The following is a 21,572-nucleotide window of genomic DNA, read 5'->3' as shown; positions in this document are numbered from 1 at the left end:
AGTCATGGAACAGAATCTCCCTATCAGGCCCTGGAAAAGAAGCTTGAATGAAGTTTGGAAAAGAAGTTTGAATGTTTTGCCTCTCCTACTGTTTTAAGGCCTTCCATTTGTAGTAATTTGTTACATCAGTGGTTATTGGAAGATAAGAGTCTTATGGATTTGTCTGTCCAGGCTGGCTTTGAACCTTGATTTTCACATCTCAGTCTCCTAAGATATAGCATTTAGTATAACTAGGATTGTAGATGTAAGCCACCAGTGTCTGGTTAACTTTCTTTTTGGTCCATCATGGGGCTGGAACTCAGGGCCAAGGTGCTGTCCCAGAGCGTTTTTGTTCAAGGCTAGTGCTATACCACTTTGAGTCATATCTATTTCTGCTTTTCTGGAGGTGGAGATAAGAGTCTCACGGACTTTCCTGCCCAGGCTGGCTTTGAACCCTGATGCTCAGATCTCAGCCTCCTGAGTAGCTGGGATTACAAGTATGGGCCACCCGTGCCCAGCTAACTTATTTTTTTTAATCATTGCAGAATAGGCTGAACCAAGAAGACATTAAAAGAATTTGCCTAAAACCACAAAGCTAATATGTAGAGCTTGAACTTTCTGAATTACCTGTAATAAAACAATTTTACTCTGGTATCAGATCTACCTAGTACTTTCCAATTTTCCATTTCAGTTCCCAGATGCCACGAAACCCTAAAGGTATCAGAAGACATAAACATGTTATTTACCAGAGAGAAACATCCTTCTTAATCCAGTATTCATTCAATTATTCTAATTTAATTCAATCCAGAAAATATTTAGTGAGTGACTACTCAAGCCTGAACACTGGGCCAATTGCCAGACTTTTCCTGGATAATTAATAAGGCACAAGCAATCATTTTCTGACCAAAGTGTGTTCCACTGGGACCAATGTGCTCATCTAGTGAGGGGAGGGGCTTCTCCTTCACCTCCTTGTCCAAGAAATAAGAATGCTTATGAGGAAAGCCAGATTGTTCTGGAGTGCTCACATGCCTCAGTTTTGAGAACAGAACAAGAATAAAAAGCCCTTGGCTTTTCCCAGAGCAAGGCTGGTGGTTGTTCCTTTCATTCAGAGGCTCAAAGAAATCATATAGCCATCAACATTGAACTAACAATAGAATTTGTGACAACTTGACAGACTCTGGGACCAACTTGCCACTGTGACCCTGAAAACTCTGCTGTTTCCTCGAGCATTTTCCCACAAGTGTCTGCTGGGGCAGAGCAGTGCGAGGTGGAATGTTTCACATTTCATTGTGGGGTAGCCAAGTACTTACTGAAGAAATGAATGAATAGGAGCTTGCTGGCAGAAACAGCCGAGCGACTATCATGGGTGACAGAGCATAAACACTTGAGTTTCATGAACCTGTCTGGATCCTCAGTCTCATCAATTGGCTGTGACATGGGAAATTTGCTTTACATCCCTGAGTGTAAATTTCCCCATCTGTCAGATACCAGCCAGAACCCTGCAGGATCCTGAGCAAAGTTACATAACATAACATAATACAATACAGAATGGGAATAAAATAAAGTCACTACCTCAAATCCATGTGCATTTAGTATAGCGTGTATGCCAGGTTGAATGTGCACATTGAGGACCTAGGAGGAGAAAGCTGCTACCAAGAGTTAATTTAGCAGGCTACTTCTGGGAGAGTGACCACATGTGCAAGTGGCCCTGCAGGCTGTCAATATGTAACCAGAGTGCTCAGGAACTGCAAGGTTACCAAATCAAGGTGACCTGGCTACGGTCACAGGGAGGAGGCTGGACAGGATCAGGCTTGTCTCCCAGTGACAAGAAACCTATGCAGCGGTATGTGATCCCATGTGGATCAACCATGGGTCTCCTTCTATCCTGCAGCCTGAGAGCTCTCCTGTTTCACACAAAGGGCAGAATAGATTTGAGGGAATCAACATGAAATCTGTTAGTCAGCCATCATTGGGGCTGGGGACAGCTCAGATGGCATCTCCATAGCCTGACTTTTCAACCCCCACCTTATGACTTTAGACTCTCCAAATAACTACCTCCTTCTCCAGTCTCTCCCACTCACTGCTCCCTCTTCTAGACAAGTAAATGGAAGAAAGAGCGGTTACCAGTGCTGGAAGAGGCATAAGGAAACCAGTTTGGGAATGATGGCAGTGCCCACATATTTTAGATCTATTTGTTGCTGTTGTTGTTGGTCATGGGGCTTGAACTAGGGGCCTGGGCACTGTCCTTGAACTTTTTCACTCAAAGCTAAGGCTCTATCACTTTGAGCCATAGCTCTACATCTGGTTTTCTGGTGGTTAATTGGAGATGAGTCACACAGACTTTCCTACCTGGGTTGGCTTCAAACCACCGTCCTCAGATCTCAGCCTCCTGAGCAGGTAGGATTACAGGCTTGAGCTACTAGCACCCAGAATATTTTAGATTTTTTTTGAGTTGTCCATTGCGTAAATGTGCCATGTATAATAGTTATGGCTTCATGAACATTTTTTAAATGAATGAACACTTGTCTTGTTTCTCTACCAATATGCTGTGTCTCTGAGCACAATGAATGGGCTGTCCTGAGCCACTCAGCTTGGAATGCACCAAAGGTTGTCACACAACACCAAGATGGGCCACTAGGAAGTGCCACGTCATGTCCCACATGGTGACACTTTTAGTTGTGTCCCTGACGCTGTAGTCCAGGGCATTATATTAATGTCAAATCTCTTCCCTTTCTCTGTTGTCTAAAAATGTTAGTGAAAAAGAATGTCAATTGATGTTCCTAAATCCACCCAGTGTGTATTATGTTCCACATATAATATAGAACAAAACAAAGCAAAGCAGAAGATGAAACAGAAAGCCACATTCATTTTAGCTGAGCCCTTATCTTTTTTTTTTTTTTTCTGTTTTGCCTTGTACCAAAGCTGTGAATAATTGTTTGGTGTTCTGCTCTCTGCTGTGCTCTAGAAAGAGGGCTTTGGGCTCTAAATTAGCATCAGGACTAGCATTTACTTAGGGAAGACAGTCTAGGAAGCGAGACTGTGCTTTGTTATGTTGGAAGTTCCCTGGCTTGCCTTGGACCTGCCTCCAGTAGTGGAGCCTGCCTGATCCCCACTTGATCTCCGCCTGGGAGAGCATGTACCCAGCCCTCAAGACATAGGGAAAAGTAGCGCTAATGAGAACTAACCTTTTCAAAGTAGTTGAATCATACTAACTTCCTTTCTTATGTTCTCTCTCTCAATCAGGGAATTCTAGAATCCAGAAAACACTGAGATGAATTTTTATTCTCATTACTGCTAATAGTAACCTGAAGCCTTTTATATGAGTCTATTCATTTACTTCTTACAATCAACCTTTCCTTTTACAGATGAAGAAACAGAAGCTCAGAGAGGTTAGGTAACATGCAGGAGATCGAACAGCCATGAGGATCAGGCTTGAGTAAGCCCCAAACCACTCCAGACCCTGTGTCTCAAGGTGTGGTGCTTGGAATCATTTGGGACGTTTTTGTCCCAGTGAGATCTTGGTGCTAACCCATTCCTACCCCCATCATAACCCTGGAGTGAGGGTGGACAGGCCAAACAATGTACCTTTGAAACAACTTCCCTGGTGACTCACTGTATATTGGTATTTGCAAGCCAGCAGCCTCTACCATACTTTTTTCTTGTCTCTGGCCTGGCCCATCACTGCTATGGAAAGATGGCAAGGGGCTCAGGCACCAGCACAAGTCTGCCTGGGCCTGGACTTAGCTGGCTCTCTTAAGCAGAACACAAACAATGCTCTGAGATTTGCAGGGATGGGGGAAAGAAACCATAAAACTGATTAGAGGAAGGTATATTTAGAGAAGGAATACAAAGATATAACTCCCTTGAACAAATGAAGTACTGTTTATCAAAACAATATAGTAGAAACATAGCAGAAAGTGGAAACATGAAATATGTTTTAGGAAGGGTGAGGACAGGAATGGAGGGAGGAAGGGTGAGCAAATGCAGTCCTTATATTCAATGTATAGTATGTAAAAAGTGAACTATGAACAGTGGTATTCACCAGACACCATGTTGAAAATTAACTATACAACCGGTAGGTAGGAACAAGAGAGAGCTAGGGAAGGGGTGACGTTGTCCAAAAAGAAATGTGCTCATTGCCTAACTTATGTAACCGTAACCACTCTGTATATCACCTTTTTAAAAATAAGTTTTTTATTGTGAAAATACTGTACAGAGGGATTACAGTTACATGAGCAAGATAATGAGTCTATTTCTTATCAAGCATTGTTGCCTCCTCCTTTTTCTCCTACCATTCCTTCCCTCCCACCTCCTCAACTATACTCCCCCCTGTATATCACCTTTACAATAACAATAAAAAAATAAAAAAGTAAAAAGTAAACTCGCAACCTGAGGGGAGGAGGGGGTGACATTGTCTAAGAAGCATTATATTTCTAACCTGACGTACAAAATTGTAACCCCTTTGTACAACCATTTAATAACAACAATAAAAACAATAATAATGTGGGGGCAAAAGCATAAGGACAATTTTCAGAGACTCAAGAAAGACATAGTAATCTAAGAAATGTGTCTAGGATGGAGCAGAACTATTAAAAGAGAAGGAAAGGGTTAAAAAATGGCGGGCAGATGGGGCTCCCCTTTGGTGCTGGAGTAGGCTGAGGAAGCAGAGCTGGGGGGAGGGGGCGTGGCTGATGGAGGTGGCCAGGCTTGGGGGCTGGGGCGGGACGGGGGCGGGGCTGGGGATGGCCCTGAACTCCATAAGGTTTCTTGTCAGGCCTAAGAATTAGTTTTGGCTCTCAGTTGAGGGGGGAACTTGGGTCATCCCACCCGTGGCTCAGCTGCTGTTTCAGTTCCCTTTTCTGGGCACAATCAAGTACTTGAGGCCTTGATGAGGTTAACCACAGGAAAACCACAGGAAAATGGCTTTGAGGCAGCAGCCTGACCCAAGTTGGAAAAGCTCTACTTCTTCTGACCTCGGGAGGGGTTGGGGACAGAGGTCAGGGAGAGGACAGAGGCTGGGAGATGTTACCCCTCTCCTGCTGGTCTCCAGTCTTCAGCTACACAATACTCCCAAAGTCCCCGCAATCACAAGACTTAATCATGTAGCAAGCCATGCTATTTCGGGACAGGTGCAGTGTTGGCCCAGTGCCATTTCCTTTCAAAATGCCTTTTCTCCAAATTGAAGATTCATGCTCTTCTTTCCTAGCTATAAATGATCCTAACATTTCACTGGCAAAAAAGCCCCAGAATTAATTCATTATGTCCCTAGCTCCGTTCTCTCTCTCCTTTTTCTATGCCAATTCGAAGTCATGTCTTTTCACTTAGTGCACACTTGGGGGTCATCAAGGGAATAAAAAGCCTGAGACATGGCTGCTCCAGGGGACAGGTGGTCCGGAGACAGAGCAAGGGCCCTCAAGGCCTTTGCACACCCTTGGATCATCTGAGGAAATGCCCACAGCACACCTCCCTCGCTGACCAAGAGTGAGGCCTGCTAATTTACATTTCTAAGGCCTTGGAGTGTGGTACAGAGCTACAGCTTGAAAACCCTGGGTCTCCACGAGCCATTTCCAACCCCAGGTGAGGCCGTGCGGCAGTCTCTGGGGAGAGAGTGTTTCTGTCACACAAGACAGTTTCTGCCTCTTGGAGACTTGGCTCCCACCCATTCTGGTAGCGAGTAAAAGTGGGGAGAAGAAATTGCCCAGGTAATAATTTAACTGCTTTGCAGCACCTGTTTGTCAAACTTGAGAGCAATCTAAACTCATTTACAAGAGGTAAGAACTTCTAGATTGCCTCTGTGGGGATTACCCAAGAAGTATTAGGACATCTGATCTTTCATGTATGACTTTGTGCTTTTATCTTCTTGACTGAAAAGTGACCTTGGGCTGGGAAGTTGGCTCAGTGGTAGAGTGCTTGCCTGGCATGCACGAGGCCCTGGGTTCGATTCCTCAGCACCACATAAGCAGAAAAAAAAGCTGGAAGTGGCTCTGTGGCTCAAGTGGTAGAGCACTAGCCTTGAAGCTGAAGAGCTGAGGGATAGCACCCAGGCCCAGAGTTTAAGCCCCACAACTGGACCCCCCCCAAAAAAAAAGTGACCTTCCCAAGGTTCCTCAGCCTGAGGAATGGAATTTAAAGCAAAATGGAATTTCAAGCAGGGTCTATGGCTTAGGCCTTCAGGTCATCATGAGTTGACATCACTTCCATGTTTGGCTTTCATGGTTGTTGACAATATTAAAAATTCTCCCTCTACTTCATAATTCATGTGTGTGTGTGTGCGTGTGTGTGCGTGTGTGTGCGTGTGTGTGTGTGCGTGTGTGTGTGTGTGCACATGCATGTGCATGTGTACTTGCGGGTTCTGGCACTTGAACTCAATGTCTGGACACTGTCCCTGAGCTTTTTTACTCAAGGCTAGTGTTCTACCACTTGAGCCACAACTCCACTTCTGGCTTTTTGGTGGTCAATTGGAGAGAAGAGTCTTACAGATCTTCCTGTCCAGGCTGCCTTTGAACTTCTGAGTAGGTAGGATTACAGGCATGAGCCACTGGCACCAGGCTTCTTCCTACTTGATAAATGGGGACATACAATGATAATATATAGAATGGGGCTTCTATACTGTTCTGCAGAGGACCAAGCAGCAAATACCTTAGGCTTTACCAAGTAGCTCCTAATGAAACTACTGAATGTGTCAATACTGTGTACACATGGTCAAAAGACAAGACATAAATGTGTATGGCAGTATCCCAACAAATGTAATTTTACAGAGATAAGCAGCAGGCCAAATTTGTTCTATAGGATGCAATGTACCAGACAACTCCCTAAAAGATGTTTAAAGGAAAAACAAGGAGAGAGTGTTGAAAGGGATGACATGGATCAAGACTCACTGCATTTATAGGCTGCGTTCTCGAATGTCAACTCCTTAGTACAACTACATAAAAGATAATAATATTTCATAAAGAAGAAAGAAAAACAAGGAGACTCAAATAAATCTGGACGTTCAGGCTCCAGCTAATTCCAGCAGTGTGTTTTGGCTCACTTTAAAATAGCTTCATTTGGTATGGCCCGCACTGCCTGAGAAAAAAATTCAAGATTTTGCTGAAAAACAGAGGAGGTTACCTGAAAACCAGGGCTCCATCTCGAAGGCCCAAAGAAATGAAGTCACTGTTGGGTCTCATGGGGCTGTCTCCTCTCCACATCAACAGGCCATCCTTAGCAGTTGTCTTAAACCTCATGAACACATTTGATCTGGAGCCTGACACCCTAGAGGAAATATACAAACAAGTCCACAAAATCAAATGCCCATACATATTTCCAAGTAATCCCTGTCTAGTCTTCCAGCTTGGAGATACTTAGGTGCAGGGATAATCTGGCCTTTCTTACATAGTTGTAGTTCCAAGAGATTAGACAAAGCACCAACTCCATGTGTCATACAATTTGTCTAAAGGTCTAGATGCCCACTCAGCAGCAGCAGCAGCTGCCCCTAGGTAGAGTAACCTCTAAAAGAGAGCATTTGTAGTCATACATGAGCAAGACTGTACTTAATGCCATTGTTCCACGCTGTACCCATGTATGCACCTGGTGTCTCCTTTTCCTATATGATTACTCAAGGCTGCTTTGAAAACAGTTCCCCATTCCCCAGTGGGGCTTCCTAATCCCAGCTAGGGACTCAGAAGCTGCTCTGTACTGGAGGATAGAGGATTGCCCAGGGGACGGGTGTGGACAGAGTGACGGGACAGAGCAGGGATTCAGAAGATGGGGACTGCCGATAAGTTCAGTCAGGGCATCGAGTTCATGTGGTGAAGCATGACTGGGATCAGGTTGATATGCTTCTGTGCTCCTCTCAGTTCTTGGGAACAAACTATCTCAGAAATTCCTTCTGACTACAGTGATCAGTATTTCATCTGATATTAGGAAGAGTGCTAGATTTGAGGTCCTAGAATCAAAGGTGAGATAGCTACTAATAACTCTGCTACTAATATGACAGTTCTAGAATAATTAGTTTGTTTTTCCCCCATCCCTTGAGCCATCCCTTTGTATTTCCCACATATTTGGACCTAGAGTGCTTTCAGTAGTGCACAGTGGACAGAATTTTATCTGGCCTTACAAGGCCTGGCTAGAGATTATTTCTCTTTAATAAGTACCAAAACCTTCTTTTCTTTTCTCTTTTCTTTTCTTTTCCTTTTTTCCTCCCTCCCCCCTCTCTCCCCCCTCCCTCCCTCCCTCTCCCCCCTCCCTCCCTCCCTCCCTTCCTTCCTTCCTTCCTTCCTTCCTTCCTTCCTTCCTTCCTTCCTTCCTTCCTTCCTTCTTCTTTTCTCTCTCTTTCTCTCTCTCCTTCTACTTGATGTTTTTCTACTTTATAACTATCTAATAAGCATCTTATGGCTAACTGAAATTTGTGGAGGGTTACAAGCAGACATATGGATGTGACATGAGTCTTTGATGATATAGCTGATTCTCTGAGTGAAAAATCTCAGGATCCAGTCTAACTGCGAACTCCTTGTCATATGAAATAATACTTAAGACATTTTAGCTGAGCTTTCTGTTACTGGACATTGAAGGCATCTAACTGAAACAGACTCTGAACTTGAGTTCTTCCTTAGATCTATTTATTGGGTCAGGTTGCAGCTTCACACGCAGGTTCATATGTGTGCACATATGAGAGCATGCGCACACTCCAGCTCTGGTGTGAGGCCCACCTCATGCTCTCCCCAACTCTTTGTGTCCCCAACAGCACTAGAGGCTAAAGACTGAGGCCCCATTCACATTGTCACTGCTGCCTGGGGACTGAATGGCCAGCCATCTTTAGAGGGAAGGGATTGAAGAAAGAAGAGGGTCTCTGGTGGAGGGTAATGCACTTTACCTAAATTTCTGTGCCAAGACAGCACAAACATGAACTGGGAGTAGGGGAATGCAGCAATGTCTCTGTGTGTTCAGAATTACTAGTGACATCCAATACCACCACTACCTCCCATCTCTGCCCTAAGAGCTAGGTGTGTTTAGCTCAAAGATTTGTCCTAGTTTGTTCTGATTCAGTCAACATGAAGAAGATGGGAAGTTCTAGAAGGATTGTGCTGGGAGATGAAAAGGGAATAATATACTGTAGAAAGAAATAACCAGAGGAGGGCAAAAAGAGAGGCGGTGTTAAGAACAAGTTATACCGGATGGGAGAGTTCCCTGAAGGCCAGACTTAACTTCCTGCCTCACACGCAGACTGCTCCAAACCAAGAGCTAGGACTACCCCAGCCCAACAGTGAAGAATAAAAGGTGTGACTGCTATGAGTTGAATATCCCCTCATGTTATGGCCTTGAGTCTGCAGGAAGAGAGCTAAACAGCTTTCACTGAACTGACCAGAGCCTAAAGGGCCCATTTGATCTGTGTTGATGCACTGGCCTCCCAGGATGGTAGGCCAGGCTTGGATCTAGTCATTTGGTTGCATTGCAGCCTAGGCCTTCTGCATCTGGTCCCAGGCAGAGCTGTAGATTGCAGCCATAGAACAGCGTCAAGCTAACTGACCTGCTCAGGGAACCATACTTAGAACCCTGGCCCCATGTAGGTTCTCTCTGCTTTGCAAGCTGAGTGCTGGGTCATAGGACTCCTCTACCAGAAAGGATTTGAATCACTTGGAGCAGGATTGCTTTGTTCCAGTTTTTATGTTTATTTTATGTGTTTTCCCCCCTGAGACAATGGCTTTCTTCAAAAACTATCCTGTGGCAGGAAAGATAAGCTCAACCCCTTCAGCTCTGACCTTGAACGATTGGGGAAGTTCCTGGCAAGGTACTGAGAAATGCAGACCCAAGGGAGATCAGGATGGGTGCTGTTCATACTCATTACCTCTTGAGGATATCTGCATTGTCATACGTCAGGTAACTGCGACCAATGAACTGCGGGATCTCGATGGCTTCAGTGATGGCTGGGACAGAACAGAAAGTAAAGGTTATATGGCACGTGGCCCTCTTGACCTCTGTACGCACGCGCGTGGCAGGAACACATCAAGAAAGTCTGGCCCTTGGAAATATGACATTTAACAACTTGTCAGCCCCTTCCTCTTGGCTGTACACACACTTGGCCAGGTTCAAGGCAGCCTGGTCTGATGTTCTGCGTGTTGGCTTCTCACACTTCCCCTCGCTGGGGGCTGGCAGTCACTGTCACTGACCTCTGCACTACTGAGAAGACCTTGCAATGTGCCAAAACTTGAACTGTTCCCAGTGATTCTTGGAAACCAAAGAGGAGAACTTGGGCCATGTGGGGAGCAGCTGGGGATAACCCCAGATCTTCGCCAAGGAAGGCAGAGAAAATAATCTCTAAACAAGGCCCAGTAGGATTCCTTTATTTAAGGATAATCTGCTAAACCCCTTTAACTATGATCTTAAGTGACTGGAAAGTGTGGAGGCTGGCTCACACTTATAAATCACCTTTCAGTGTGAGATTTCACCACTATCTCAGGCAAATAGCAGAGAAGTTGGGGGGGGGGGGAAGACCCAGGTATTTTCATTTTACAGAAGAGAAGCATCAGGATTGGTCCAAGATCATGGGCTGAGTAGCAATATTGCATGGAGCAGACCAGCTCTTCGTAATTCTTGCTCTTATTCCCCCTCTTTACTTTCCAGTATTTTATAAACATGTCCTTCCTCCCAAATTCTCATTCCCTTGTCTTCCTGAGAAATCACTCTCCTACACACAGCAAATGAGCAAAGTAAGCAGTGCATTCGCTCTCAGGCACTGGGCTGTGATGAGGGGTTTTCTAGTAGAGAGATAACAGCAGAATCGTTTTCCCTTCTTTGAAAAAATAGTGAAAGAATAAACTAAGGATATTCTCATAGTTAAAAATTGTGCAAAGTGAGAGAATAAAGCAGTTTATGAAGCAACTACAGCTTCAAGAGGACATACATTGCTTGAAGCCAAAGAGATATTATTTTAAAAACTCCACCCTAGGAAAGAAATGTATCACGAGCTGATACTTTGAACAAGGGCAGAATTTAAAACTTAACTTTTGTTACTTTTTTTTTTAGCAGTCCTAGGGTTTAAGCTCAAGAGCCTTCACTTGAGCCACACCTCCAGCTCTTCAAATTTTTTTAAGGAGGGAAGTGGAGAAGAATAGTCCTATGATAATGGGCCTTCAGGTACAAGTTTCTATGTTAGAAGGTTACTCTGCCATGTTCTCTAAGCTTTTCATAAAGAAGGGAGGAAGAAGAGAGGAAATAAAGATGAAAGAACATGTGAACGATAAAAGGAAAAAAAAATTTAAAGGTGATTTCTGAGTAAATTATCCAAGAAATTGCTTTATTGCTTAACAAGACAGCATAGCCTTGGGCAGGAGCTGACAACCAAGAGGACTTGTGAGAGGTGGAGAAGAAAGACACTGTGTCCACACTGGGTCCTCTCCCTGCAGGCTAACAGGACGGTGTTTGGGAGGGGTGGGAAGGAGACAGAAGGGGAAGCAAGAAGGCCAGAAGACAGGAAAAGAAACTGAGTAGAAAAATGAAAGACACAAGTGAAAATGAAGAGAAAGCTGCAGCAAGAAAAGGAGAGAAGAAAGTATCAAGGCAATGGAGAAAAAGGCATGAAAAGGAAGGAGTCAGGTAGGTTGATGGGCAACCAGGGGGCAAGAGAAGGGGAGGAAGGAAACGAGAAAGAGAAGGAGAAAAGGCACAGGCTGGAGAGAAGAAAATAGAAAGGAGACTAGAGGAAGGAAACAAGAGGGAGGAGCAAAACTAGAGGAGGTAGAAGGGAACACTTGCTGGTGTGTCTGACTCTTAATAGAAGGGAGGAGGGGGAGTGTCCCAGGGCTAAATGTAATAGCAGACTCTATTGGGTTTGGCTCTCCCTGCTCCCCAGGTGAGAAGTACAACCAGGGCTTGAACCTGCTGCTCTTGGCCATGACCATGGGTCTGTGGGCCAACAGCCATGGCTGCCCTGTATTCCCTGAAATACTCACACATACATCCCCAGCATACATTCCCTGGAATACATCACACATCAGCTCTGTGCACAGAGCCTTAGCATGCTTCCTTCTTGGGAGCTGCATGCAGCTGCCTGCTAGATCCTGGAGCAGGGCCCACTGAGGTCCAGCAGGGCAGCAATCTTGCTTGTTCCCAGGGATCATGTGCTCAAAGGGGAGAGTCCTATCACCCTGGTCTGCTTGTCCAATGCCCCACACTGCCTCCCCCTGGTCCCCTCTGTGTGATTGACTGCATTGTGCCCACTGCCTGGGCAGAGCTACCCTGGCCAGCCTAGCAGGGGCCCAAACATTCCCATCTCCTACAGGACTTACTATACTTACTATTGAGGCAGTAGTTCCCACATTCTGCCCAGTGCCAGCATGAAAGAGAAAGGGAAAGTCAGTGTTCACAGCCATTAGACAACCAACTGCCCTGGGCACAAGCCATTTGGACACAAGCCTTGTTCCCTCACAAAGCTCTGCAAGAATTCGGAAGGAATTGCAAACAAGATCTACAATAGAAACTTCTAGAAGTCTCTCCTAGTACCAACTCACTACTTCCCCTCCCCCATGGTAGGTTACTTGGGGGTAAGGGTGGTGGTGGACCAACAAGATGTTTATAGTATGTTAACACTTCTGATGCTCTTGCTCCTCCACTTTCAGACTACAGCCCACATTTTTTCCTAAGCCCAGAGAAACAACTTCTTACTGAGTTACTCACCTTGTAATGGGGTAGGAATTTTCTTGACCAGGTGGCAGAGTGTTGATACACCAGCCTAGTATTTATTTTCTCAAATCCCCTAATCCCCAGGCCTTTGCCCTTGATAAAATTCTAGAGACTAGACTGGGCTATTTTGTGAGTTAGCAAAGGCAAAGGTTATCCAAGAATGATGCTACTGAATATGGTGGACATGCTCTTAATTTAGCCTGTGTGGATAAACAGTGATTCCATCCAGAAACATTAGAGCCAGATAGGGCCACTTAGCCTTTCCTGGCCCTTTATTGTTTGTCTAAATACTATGCCTATTTTTTTCTGCATGTTTTTCCCTGTGGCAATGACCTTACTGATGTATCAAAAGTTTTACCGTTCTCTCTCAATTATTAAACCATGTGCCATTGGGTGGCACCCAAACCATCTTCAATGAGTAATAGAAGCTAAGCCACAAGTTCCATATCCCAGGGAAAACCAATTTCGCAATCAAAGGCCTTAAGGTTTCATGTACAGCTGGGTCCTCCATACACTCTGGACACGAGGAAAAGGCTAATAAATTATCCAAGTCTAGCTTTTCCAGGAGCCAGGAGAGTACTGCACAGCACCCTGTTTGCTGCGTACCTAGCACACACTTGTTCTTGCTGGGCAGCTTCAGACAGGACAGCACAGCCCCTTCGTACACAGCTGACTTGGTACACAATTCTCTATTGTACAGGTTGAACCCTTCAAATCTAAAATTCTCCAAGCCAAATGCTTCAAAATCTGAACCTTTTGGGTGCTGACATGACACCATAAGTGGAAAATTCTATGCCTCGTGGGACAATCCAAAAGCAGGTACATTAAACAAAAATACTGTATAGAATTGACTTCATATGAAACCCAGGGGACTTTCATATCTGAGATGCCTCTTTACATATATATGGATCTTCTAAAACTTTTTAAAAATCTGAAATTCAAACTACTTTTGGTCCTAAGTATTCTGGATAAAGGGCACTCAACCTGTATTAAGTTGATTCTGAATCCACAAAGGAAACAGCACTTTTTCACCTAACTACAGACTAGCATCTTGGGTAAGTACGTCCAATTTTTCCATTGTTAAATGACATAACATCCTAAGAAAATAAATTCCCTATGCTATGCATAGCTTCATGTTTTATTAACTTGTGTTTTAATGTTCAGAGTATTTTCAAAGTAGTACCTACATTTACTAAATTTACTTCTTATACATTGGAATCTAAACACAAATGAGTTTAAAATCATCTAGCTCAGCCTTAGCAACATGATGTATATCTACCAAATATAACATAAAAATGCCCTCAGTGCCACCTCGTGTTCTATGATCAGCATTGATCAGGCAAAATCTGAACTTTTAGGAGAGTACATCCTTAGAGAGAATGTATCTTAATGCTAGGCTTTGCCTCGGGCTGTTGAGCTGGGAGTATGCTAAGCAGCTGGGCTGCTGCAGAGAAACACCTCCACCTAGCGGCCTGAGTGTTTCTATGCTCAGAAGGAAAGAGGAACAGAATTCTTTCCTTAGTGATCTGTCCACAACAGTCCAGTAGACCTCGCAGTGGGGCAGGGCGAGGCCGGGGGAAGGTGGCACTATAATCTACACTCTCCTCTTACAATATAGCAAGGTCTCTGATAAATCCAACCAAAAAGAGAGCTTGTTGGTTTGCACAGATAATTGAGATTTATTTGACCACAGGATTCAGCTCCCATTTCTGCAAGTGAATATATGTGTTTGTATGAATTGGGAGGTTATCATTCCTCAGAACATAGCTTTTTTAAATGCCCAGCTTTGTACAATTCAGTTTTAGGGAATTAACAACTTATATAGATATAAGAGCTTTGAGGGAGGGAACCCAAGATAAAAATAAACAGAGAGATGAGAGTAGAGCAAGCCAGAAAGCAACCTCTAGGGATGGAAACAGTGTTCTGAATTGAGGAGGCCTTGCTGACATCCTTGTGAGATGCACAGGGACCTTGCTTTTGGGATTAGTGCATGCATGGGGTTCTGAGGTTTGATGATATAAGATGCTTGAAAGTGAGAGTCCCCACCTGAGAGGTGAGGAGACCACCAAAGTGAAACTTCATGGTTTTTGTTGGTGCCCAGAGTCCTGGCTGAGAGTTAGAAGAAGCTCAGTCTCTTGACAAGTTTGGGTTGGGCCTGGGAGAAGCTGCTGATGCTTTAGACCAGACGCTGAGTGGGAGTTGATGTCACCTCTGTCTGAGTTCAGGCACGGCTCCTACTTTTTTTGGCTTCCCAGGAACAAAGGAGAGTTTCTAAACCACTATGGTGGTCTGAGGGCTGGCAGACTCTGGGATTTGTTTGTTTCTGGTCCTTCTTCTTAAGAAGTGAGACCAAGTGTTAACTCCCCCCTGACTGCAGCCAGTCCTAAGGAATCCAGACTCCATGAGCAGCTCCTCACAGAGAAAGTTTGAGGTCAAGATTGGGTGGTCTCATCCTAGGTGATTCTACAATATTTTTCTCAAATAAACAAACAGGTTTAAGGACTGTGGAGAATGCTAGAAACAAATTCTTGCTTTTGAAGCATGATTTAATTATTAGGTAGGGGGGGAAAAAAAGCCCTCCCTATTTTTGGGGGGGGGGTCCGGTCGTGGCGCCTGAACTCTGGACCTGGGCACTGTCCCTCAGCTCTTCAGCTCAAGGCTAGCGCTCTACCACTTGAGCCACAGTGCCACTTCCGGCTTTTTCTTTTTGCTTATATGGTGCTGAGGAATCGAACCCAGGGCCTCATGCATGCAAGGCAAGCGCTCTACCACTGAGCCACCTTCCCAGCCCCGCCCTCCCTATTATTAAGCATGAGAAATACCTAAAGATGGCTTCCAGCCCACGAATTTGCCCAAACTTTCAGTGCTTTTCATCTCTCAGAAATAAGACAATTGCCCATCTCTTCCTCATTCTTTCTTTCCAATCATTTCAAGGGACAAGAAACCCTAAATTATAGCTGTGTTCATACTAACTGCCCAGAGCTGTGTACCTGCAGAGACCTGGGGAAACCATCTCAGATCCCGACTAACCTTCCTAAGTTAGTATCACTGGAGAGGATATTAGAGGATATAGACAAGGGTTCTTATAAATGAACCTTCCTAGGATTTGCAACAGCTTCCATTTTATCAAAAGCAATGTCTTGATTGCAAAGCTTAAGTAGATACTGATGAAACATGCAGAGCAGCAAATGGTTCACCTGGGTTTGATCTTGCTGTGTCGGTAGAGGTCAAACACTCCCTGCCACTGCCCATTTCTGCAGACCTTGCTAGGGACTCAGGCCTTCACAGAGATCTGTCTTGTTTGATTCTCACTGTAACTGAACCCAGAGTCTGTCCCAGAGTCCCATGCTGGGCACTTTGTATCTGTTTGAGCTGAAGTTTTACAGCGTGAATCAAGCAAGGGCTTACAAAATATCCATGTTTCCTTCCTTTCACCTAGACGTTCATTTAAGCCCTAACTTATATGGACCATTACTGTTAGAAGCAAATGTGAACTGCTTATAGTAAAACTGGATACAGGAAATTCAGAGACCCACATGTCAAACCCACACCCAGTTTTCTGATTGAATGGACCTCTCTTGAACTAAATCTACCCCCTCTAGCTCAACACTTGTGCTTGTTAGAATTATAATCTGGATCACTCGCAAACAGAGCAATTTGTCTTCTTGGTTGAAAAATAATGCATTATTATTTGCCATTCAAATTCCATAATTTACTTAATATAATAAATGGGCAGGGTGGTACACACCTATAACCTATCATTCAGTAGGCTGAGGCAGGAGATCATGAGTTCAAGACCAGCTTGGGCTATATAGCAGGACCTTGTCTTAGAGAAAAAAAAAAAGGAAAGGAAAAGAGATATGCAAATAGGCAAATTGGTATCTTTACTATATTTTCAGACTGCTCTAATTTATAGTTTTCCTCTAGGTTCTAATTTTGGCGAAAGTCTGGAATCAAGAAAACAACAGGAAAGCAAGATAAGCTTTCTGCTTGCTTTCTTTCTTCCTTATTTTTCCAAGCAGGTAAGGGCACCTTGACATCTGAGACAAGACAGTCCACATGGCCCGACCTGACAGTCACACGTGGGCACGCCTATTCTAAACACCAGGACCAACCCACAGCTTCTGCTTCTTTAAGCAGCTGCAAAAAGAGGACCAGGATTTGTGGGCTGTGGTTCTGCTGGCTCCCAGACAAAGGCATGATACAAACTGGTGAGCTCATAGCCTCAGCTAACATTTTATTTTTCCCCTCAGTAGTAAGAATGACTAGAATGATAATATTGCTTGAGTACTTCCCTGTTTAAATGCCTTATGTCAACGGCTTCATTCAGTCTGTACCAAGCCCTTTGGGTAGCTACCATTGCTAGTATTATCCCATTTTATAACTGAGAACACTGTGGCGACCCACGGTGGAAAGCAGCATGTTGCAGAAGGTTATGCATTCTTTAGTTTGGAATAATTAATGCATAATTCATTTCTTCCATAGGTGGGCAATATTTCTCTATATAGCACGCAAGAAAGGGGTCAAAACTATCATCAACACACAAAATATAGGTACCCCTGTCAGGAGAGTCTCAAATGCATCAGTCCTAGAAACCCCTGCTATGCTATGATTTAACCATTTGGTAGAGAAATGAGGGGGAAATTCTTAAGAAGCATGGAGCCGGGGCAGGGAACCCTTTATCTCCTCTTACAGAAGTATTTCAGTGTTTAGTGTTCACTAAGTATTGTAATTGGCTTGTTTATATGTAATTGACCACCTAATACATATGGAAATCATTAATCAAAATAACCAACAGGACTGCGTTACCCACATAACGCAAATTTCCCTTTAACAATGCTGGCCTCTCAACATTCTGTCCCTGGCTTTCATCCCTCCAGGAAGCTGTGCCTGGACTCCTGTGTACCTTTCTGGCAGTGTAGGCCCTCAAAGCCCAAAGGGCAGTCACATTCGTAGCTCTCCTTTCTGGGCCGGCAGCTGCCCCCATGGGCACAGGGAGCTCTCACACAGGGGTGAGCCGCGTTCTCCACGTTTACTCCCGAAGTGAAGTCATGCCTCACATGGATGGTCCTGTCGTTCAGGATGATCTTGGGAGAGACACATAACAAAGAAATTCAGGAATCGGGAGACATCTTTGCAGTCATCTGAAGTTCCCCTCAGCATACCAACCCAAACTCCACACAGTAGGCAAAGTTAATAAAAAGAAGCCATGCTCCTGCTGTGACAGTCCATAAGGAAAGAGGTGCAGAGGGGATTGCATTTGTGCCTAAGAGAAGCTGCCAAGTCCAGTGCTCCTCTGATTCTGGAAGACAGGCCACTTGGGACGGTAGAGAAGACATCCTGAGAACTGCAGTTAAGCTACTCAGTCTAGCTAGTGGAATTACTTAGGAGCTTCCCCTGACCATCGGACCAAATGGAGCCAGTCTCTGAAGGTGGGACCCAGTTGTCAGTAATGGGAAAACCTTCCAAGGATCCCTTGGGAAGCCGTGGCCATGGCTATAAGGCTGACTAGGGAAAGGACAAAACCAAGAGGCATGGGGCAGGAATCAAGGGAGCTGGTGCTGTGGTGGGGGGCTGTGGAATCCAGAGACTTCCTGGGGTATTTTCCTGAGCTTTAGCTAACGTATTTTGTAATGTCCACTAAAACTCCATCAACAGAGCCACCCAATTGTCCACTCGGTCACTCTTGCTGTCCTCCTTCCTGGCCATCTCTGAACTCCCTCCTCAAGCATCCCCTTTCCTCGCCACTGGAAATCAACAAGTGAAATTCCAGTCCTTTTGTTGCATGGTAGATCCAGTCACGAGAACAGAGAAGCCACCACTTAAGAGGCTACATTTGGAGACTTTATTGTAGCGCTATCGGGTGGCAGAGGAACTCCTGTCACAAAGCCCTTCTGCCCTGAACACAACTAACGCACAGCTTACACAGCCCAAACCAACAAGGTGCATGGAATTAATCTTAACAAAGGAGAAAGCAAATCAGATATGAACACAATCAAAGTAAAAAACAAAAGCGGTGAACACTCGGGTCTAACGAAGATATTCAATATAAGCCAAAGCAATCAAATGTGGACACAATCATGGGGGATCAAGAACCAATCATCTAATGAGAGTGAGACTTTTCTGGAACTTACCAACTCAAAACACAATTTTAAACTAAAGACTATTCTCTATTATTAAGGCTTTTTGTTTAGACCCACTCTCATTCCTTCAGTTTCTTAGCACTGCTGTTTGTATATTTCCTGGATCTGAAGAGCAACTCTTTGTAGCTGATGAGTTGTCGGGAGCAGTTACTGTATCCCTGAATCTCAAAGAAATGGGTCTAACTTTTCGACTCTTGACTCAGGATGTGTAATTACTATGAGCATATGCTGGCTTTGCAGAGCTCAGAGACACAGAGAGTACCTCCTTTTGCCCCAGGAGTTATCAGAAATTAGAATGGGCACTTCCTGCTGTGAATGGTGTTCCTAAGGTCTTGCTTTATCCTTGGAGAACATTGAGAGAGCTGTAAAATAAAAGACAACCAAAACTCCTCAGTTCTAAATCTGAGAAGCTAGGGAGGAGCTTGAGTCCTCTACAACCTCCTCTTTCCATGCTGGAAGTGAAGGACATGAAATGGAATAGTACATACTCAAGACAAGCCAAGACAGGCACCAATTCAGTAGCAGATGTGGCACCGCCAGTGACTGAGTTACTGGGAAGAAAGAGTGGCCCTTCTAGAAGGTGGGAAGAGAAGGGGCTGAAGTAAGGAGGCCAGATCTGGCCAGTACCATATTGGCCACATGGTGGATTGTAGGGTCTTGTCTTCATTCTGGGGGAAGAAACTTCCTTACCCCCCTCACCTGCCCAGGTAATAGGTATGCCAGGATCGCTGGAGGCAGGGGCAAGCATTTGCTGATAGGTTACTGAATCTGTCAGTCCAGTGCCTGGGACTGGGAATTTCCTGAGGATCTGGCCCCAGCCCTGACCTATTAAGGCCCAGACCAGTCTAGCCGCCAGAGGACATGCCACGTGTGTCTCTGTGATTGTGTCCTGTGTCCTGTCTCCTGGTTCATCTCTAGTGATCATGGCATCCCAATTCAGCTCTCCACTGGAGCTGAATTGGCTTGTTGGTATTGTTCTTATTTCTTTCCTCTTTAGCATGTTTCCTGGCTGTGTTATGTTATGTTATTTACGTGCTGCAGGCCTTTGAAACAACTGGTGGCCTGCAACCTGTTAACTGTATAATAAAGACTCCAATATTCTATATTTTAAAATGTGGCTTCTGAGATGATTTACCTTACTACAGGGCAAAGCCTGAAAAAGGCCAACAGTGAGGGCAAAGAATTTCAAAGCTGACTAAACATGGCCAGTATCTCTCCCATGTCCCTCATGGGGAAAAGACAGCCTGAACTGCCATGTCCCTGATATCATGGTTCAGTAGCAAAGGGGAAAAAAACCCACATCAGAGCCAGCAAATATTGGCCGGGCCTTTTTCCTGAGCTAGGAGATGATAAAGATCCAGTTCATGGGCCTTTCCCAGTGCCACAAGTACAAATCACAGCAGAACCTTTGCTGTCCCTCCTTCATCTTGCTCTCTACCAAAAATGCTCCAGATATCATCCTTAGTCACTGCAGGAAAATAGGATGAAGCTACTTTTCTTTAGAGTCTTTGCCCAGTCTTAGTCATCTACAAGTCCATGAGGCAAGCTGCACGTTTGTGGCAAATAGAACATGTCTTCCCAGCCAGAGAGCAATGGACAGCCTCAAGACAAGGAATGGGAGACAAATGGGAGTGCTAACTGAATGGTTATTTTGTCCTTAATGTATGCTATTCAGACCTTGGTTCCCTGACTAATGAGCAAATGTGTGAGGGCGGGGATGACAGGTGACATGTAGCCTGAGCAAGCTACAAAGCAATGTAAAGAGAAACAGAAGCTACGAGTTGCAGTTGGCGCCACTTACCTCTTTCCCTGATGTAGTAGTGTCAGTTGTCTCCCTGAATATGTTTAGAATTTGAGGGTTGGATTTGCTACAAACACTGAGTTTACTTATAGTATCATGAATGGAAGGTATAATGAGCACAGATCTAGGAACAGGTGTTGTAACAAAGTAGGGTTGGGAGGGTATTTAAAAAAATAAAATTGTCAAAATCTTAGAACTTTCTCAACACTTCTTTCTTGAGTGTAGCAGATCATACTGATCATAATTCAATTGTGTAAAGTCAAAGTGACAGAGTAAACTAAAAAAAGTGAAGTTATACCTTCTGGATGCTGCCACTAAATGGCTTGAAGATGCCTGAGTTCTTCTTCACGTCATCGTAGTTGGGGACACCGCCAATAAAAATATCTGTGTTGCACTTAATCTGAGTAAAGCCACCCTGCCGAGAGATTTAAACCACAAATCATAGTATCATTTCATTATCACTGTTCAGACTATCAACTATGTCTTTGGCTCCCTGTTGGGGAACCAAATGGCCTTATGACTCATTATAGCAATCTATCTAGAGATTGGTTGGACTTCCACATTCTTTTTTTGTTTTGGTCGGTCATGGCACTTGATCTCTGGGCCTGGGCTCTGTCCCTGACTCTTCAACTCAAGGCAAGTGCTCTGCCACTTGAGCCACAGTGCCACTTCTAGTTTTCTGGTGGTTAATTGGAGATGAGAGTCTCATGGACTTTCCTGCCTGGTCTGGTTTCAAACCGCAATCCTCAAATCTCAGCCTCCTGAGTAGCTAGGATTACAGGAATGTGCCACCAGCTCCTAGTTTCCACATTCTTTTGTATTACCAAAACAAGCATCTACCATTTACTAGGATGTTGGTAAATTTCTTTGCTCTTTGCAACTCAAGTTTATTATCAGTGACAATGATAATATCGTCATCCTAGGCATGTCATGAAGAGTTGATAGACTGTTTTACTGTTCTTTGTTGTTTACTGCTCCTTGACTTGTAC

At 44.4% G+C, this 21,572-nt stretch overlaps 1 protein-coding gene across 2 annotated transcripts in view; it reads right to left on the bottom strand.

The window, feature by feature from the left end:
- Positions 1–21,572, bottom strand: part of Egflam (EGF like, fibronectin type III and laminin G domains) — a 526,724-nt gene that overhangs the window by 6,970 nt on the left and 498,182 nt on the right. For both annotated transcript variants that reach the window (XM_070041065.1, XM_070041064.1), the window contains 4 exons: positions 20,882–20,998; positions 17,546–17,726; positions 9,806–9,884; positions 7,090–7,233 (listed from right to left, as the gene is read on the bottom strand). In XM_070041065.1, the coding sequence (XP_069897166.1) occupies positions 7,090–7,233; positions 9,806–9,884; positions 17,546–17,726; positions 20,882–20,998 (521 nt within the window). The remainder of the gene's footprint in view (positions 1–7,089; positions 7,234–9,805; positions 9,885–17,545; positions 17,727–20,881; positions 20,999–21,572) is intronic.

This window comes from Dipodomys merriami, unplaced genomic scaffold (assembly GCF_024711535.1).
Source record: "Dipodomys merriami isolate MVZ:Mamm:240054 unplaced genomic scaffold, mDipMer1.0.p SCAF_30, whole genome shotgun sequence".
Taxonomy (NCBI): domain Eukaryota; kingdom Metazoa; phylum Chordata; class Mammalia; order Rodentia; family Heteromyidae; genus Dipodomys; species Dipodomys merriami.
This window is presented reverse-complemented; position numbering and strand designations above follow the sequence as displayed.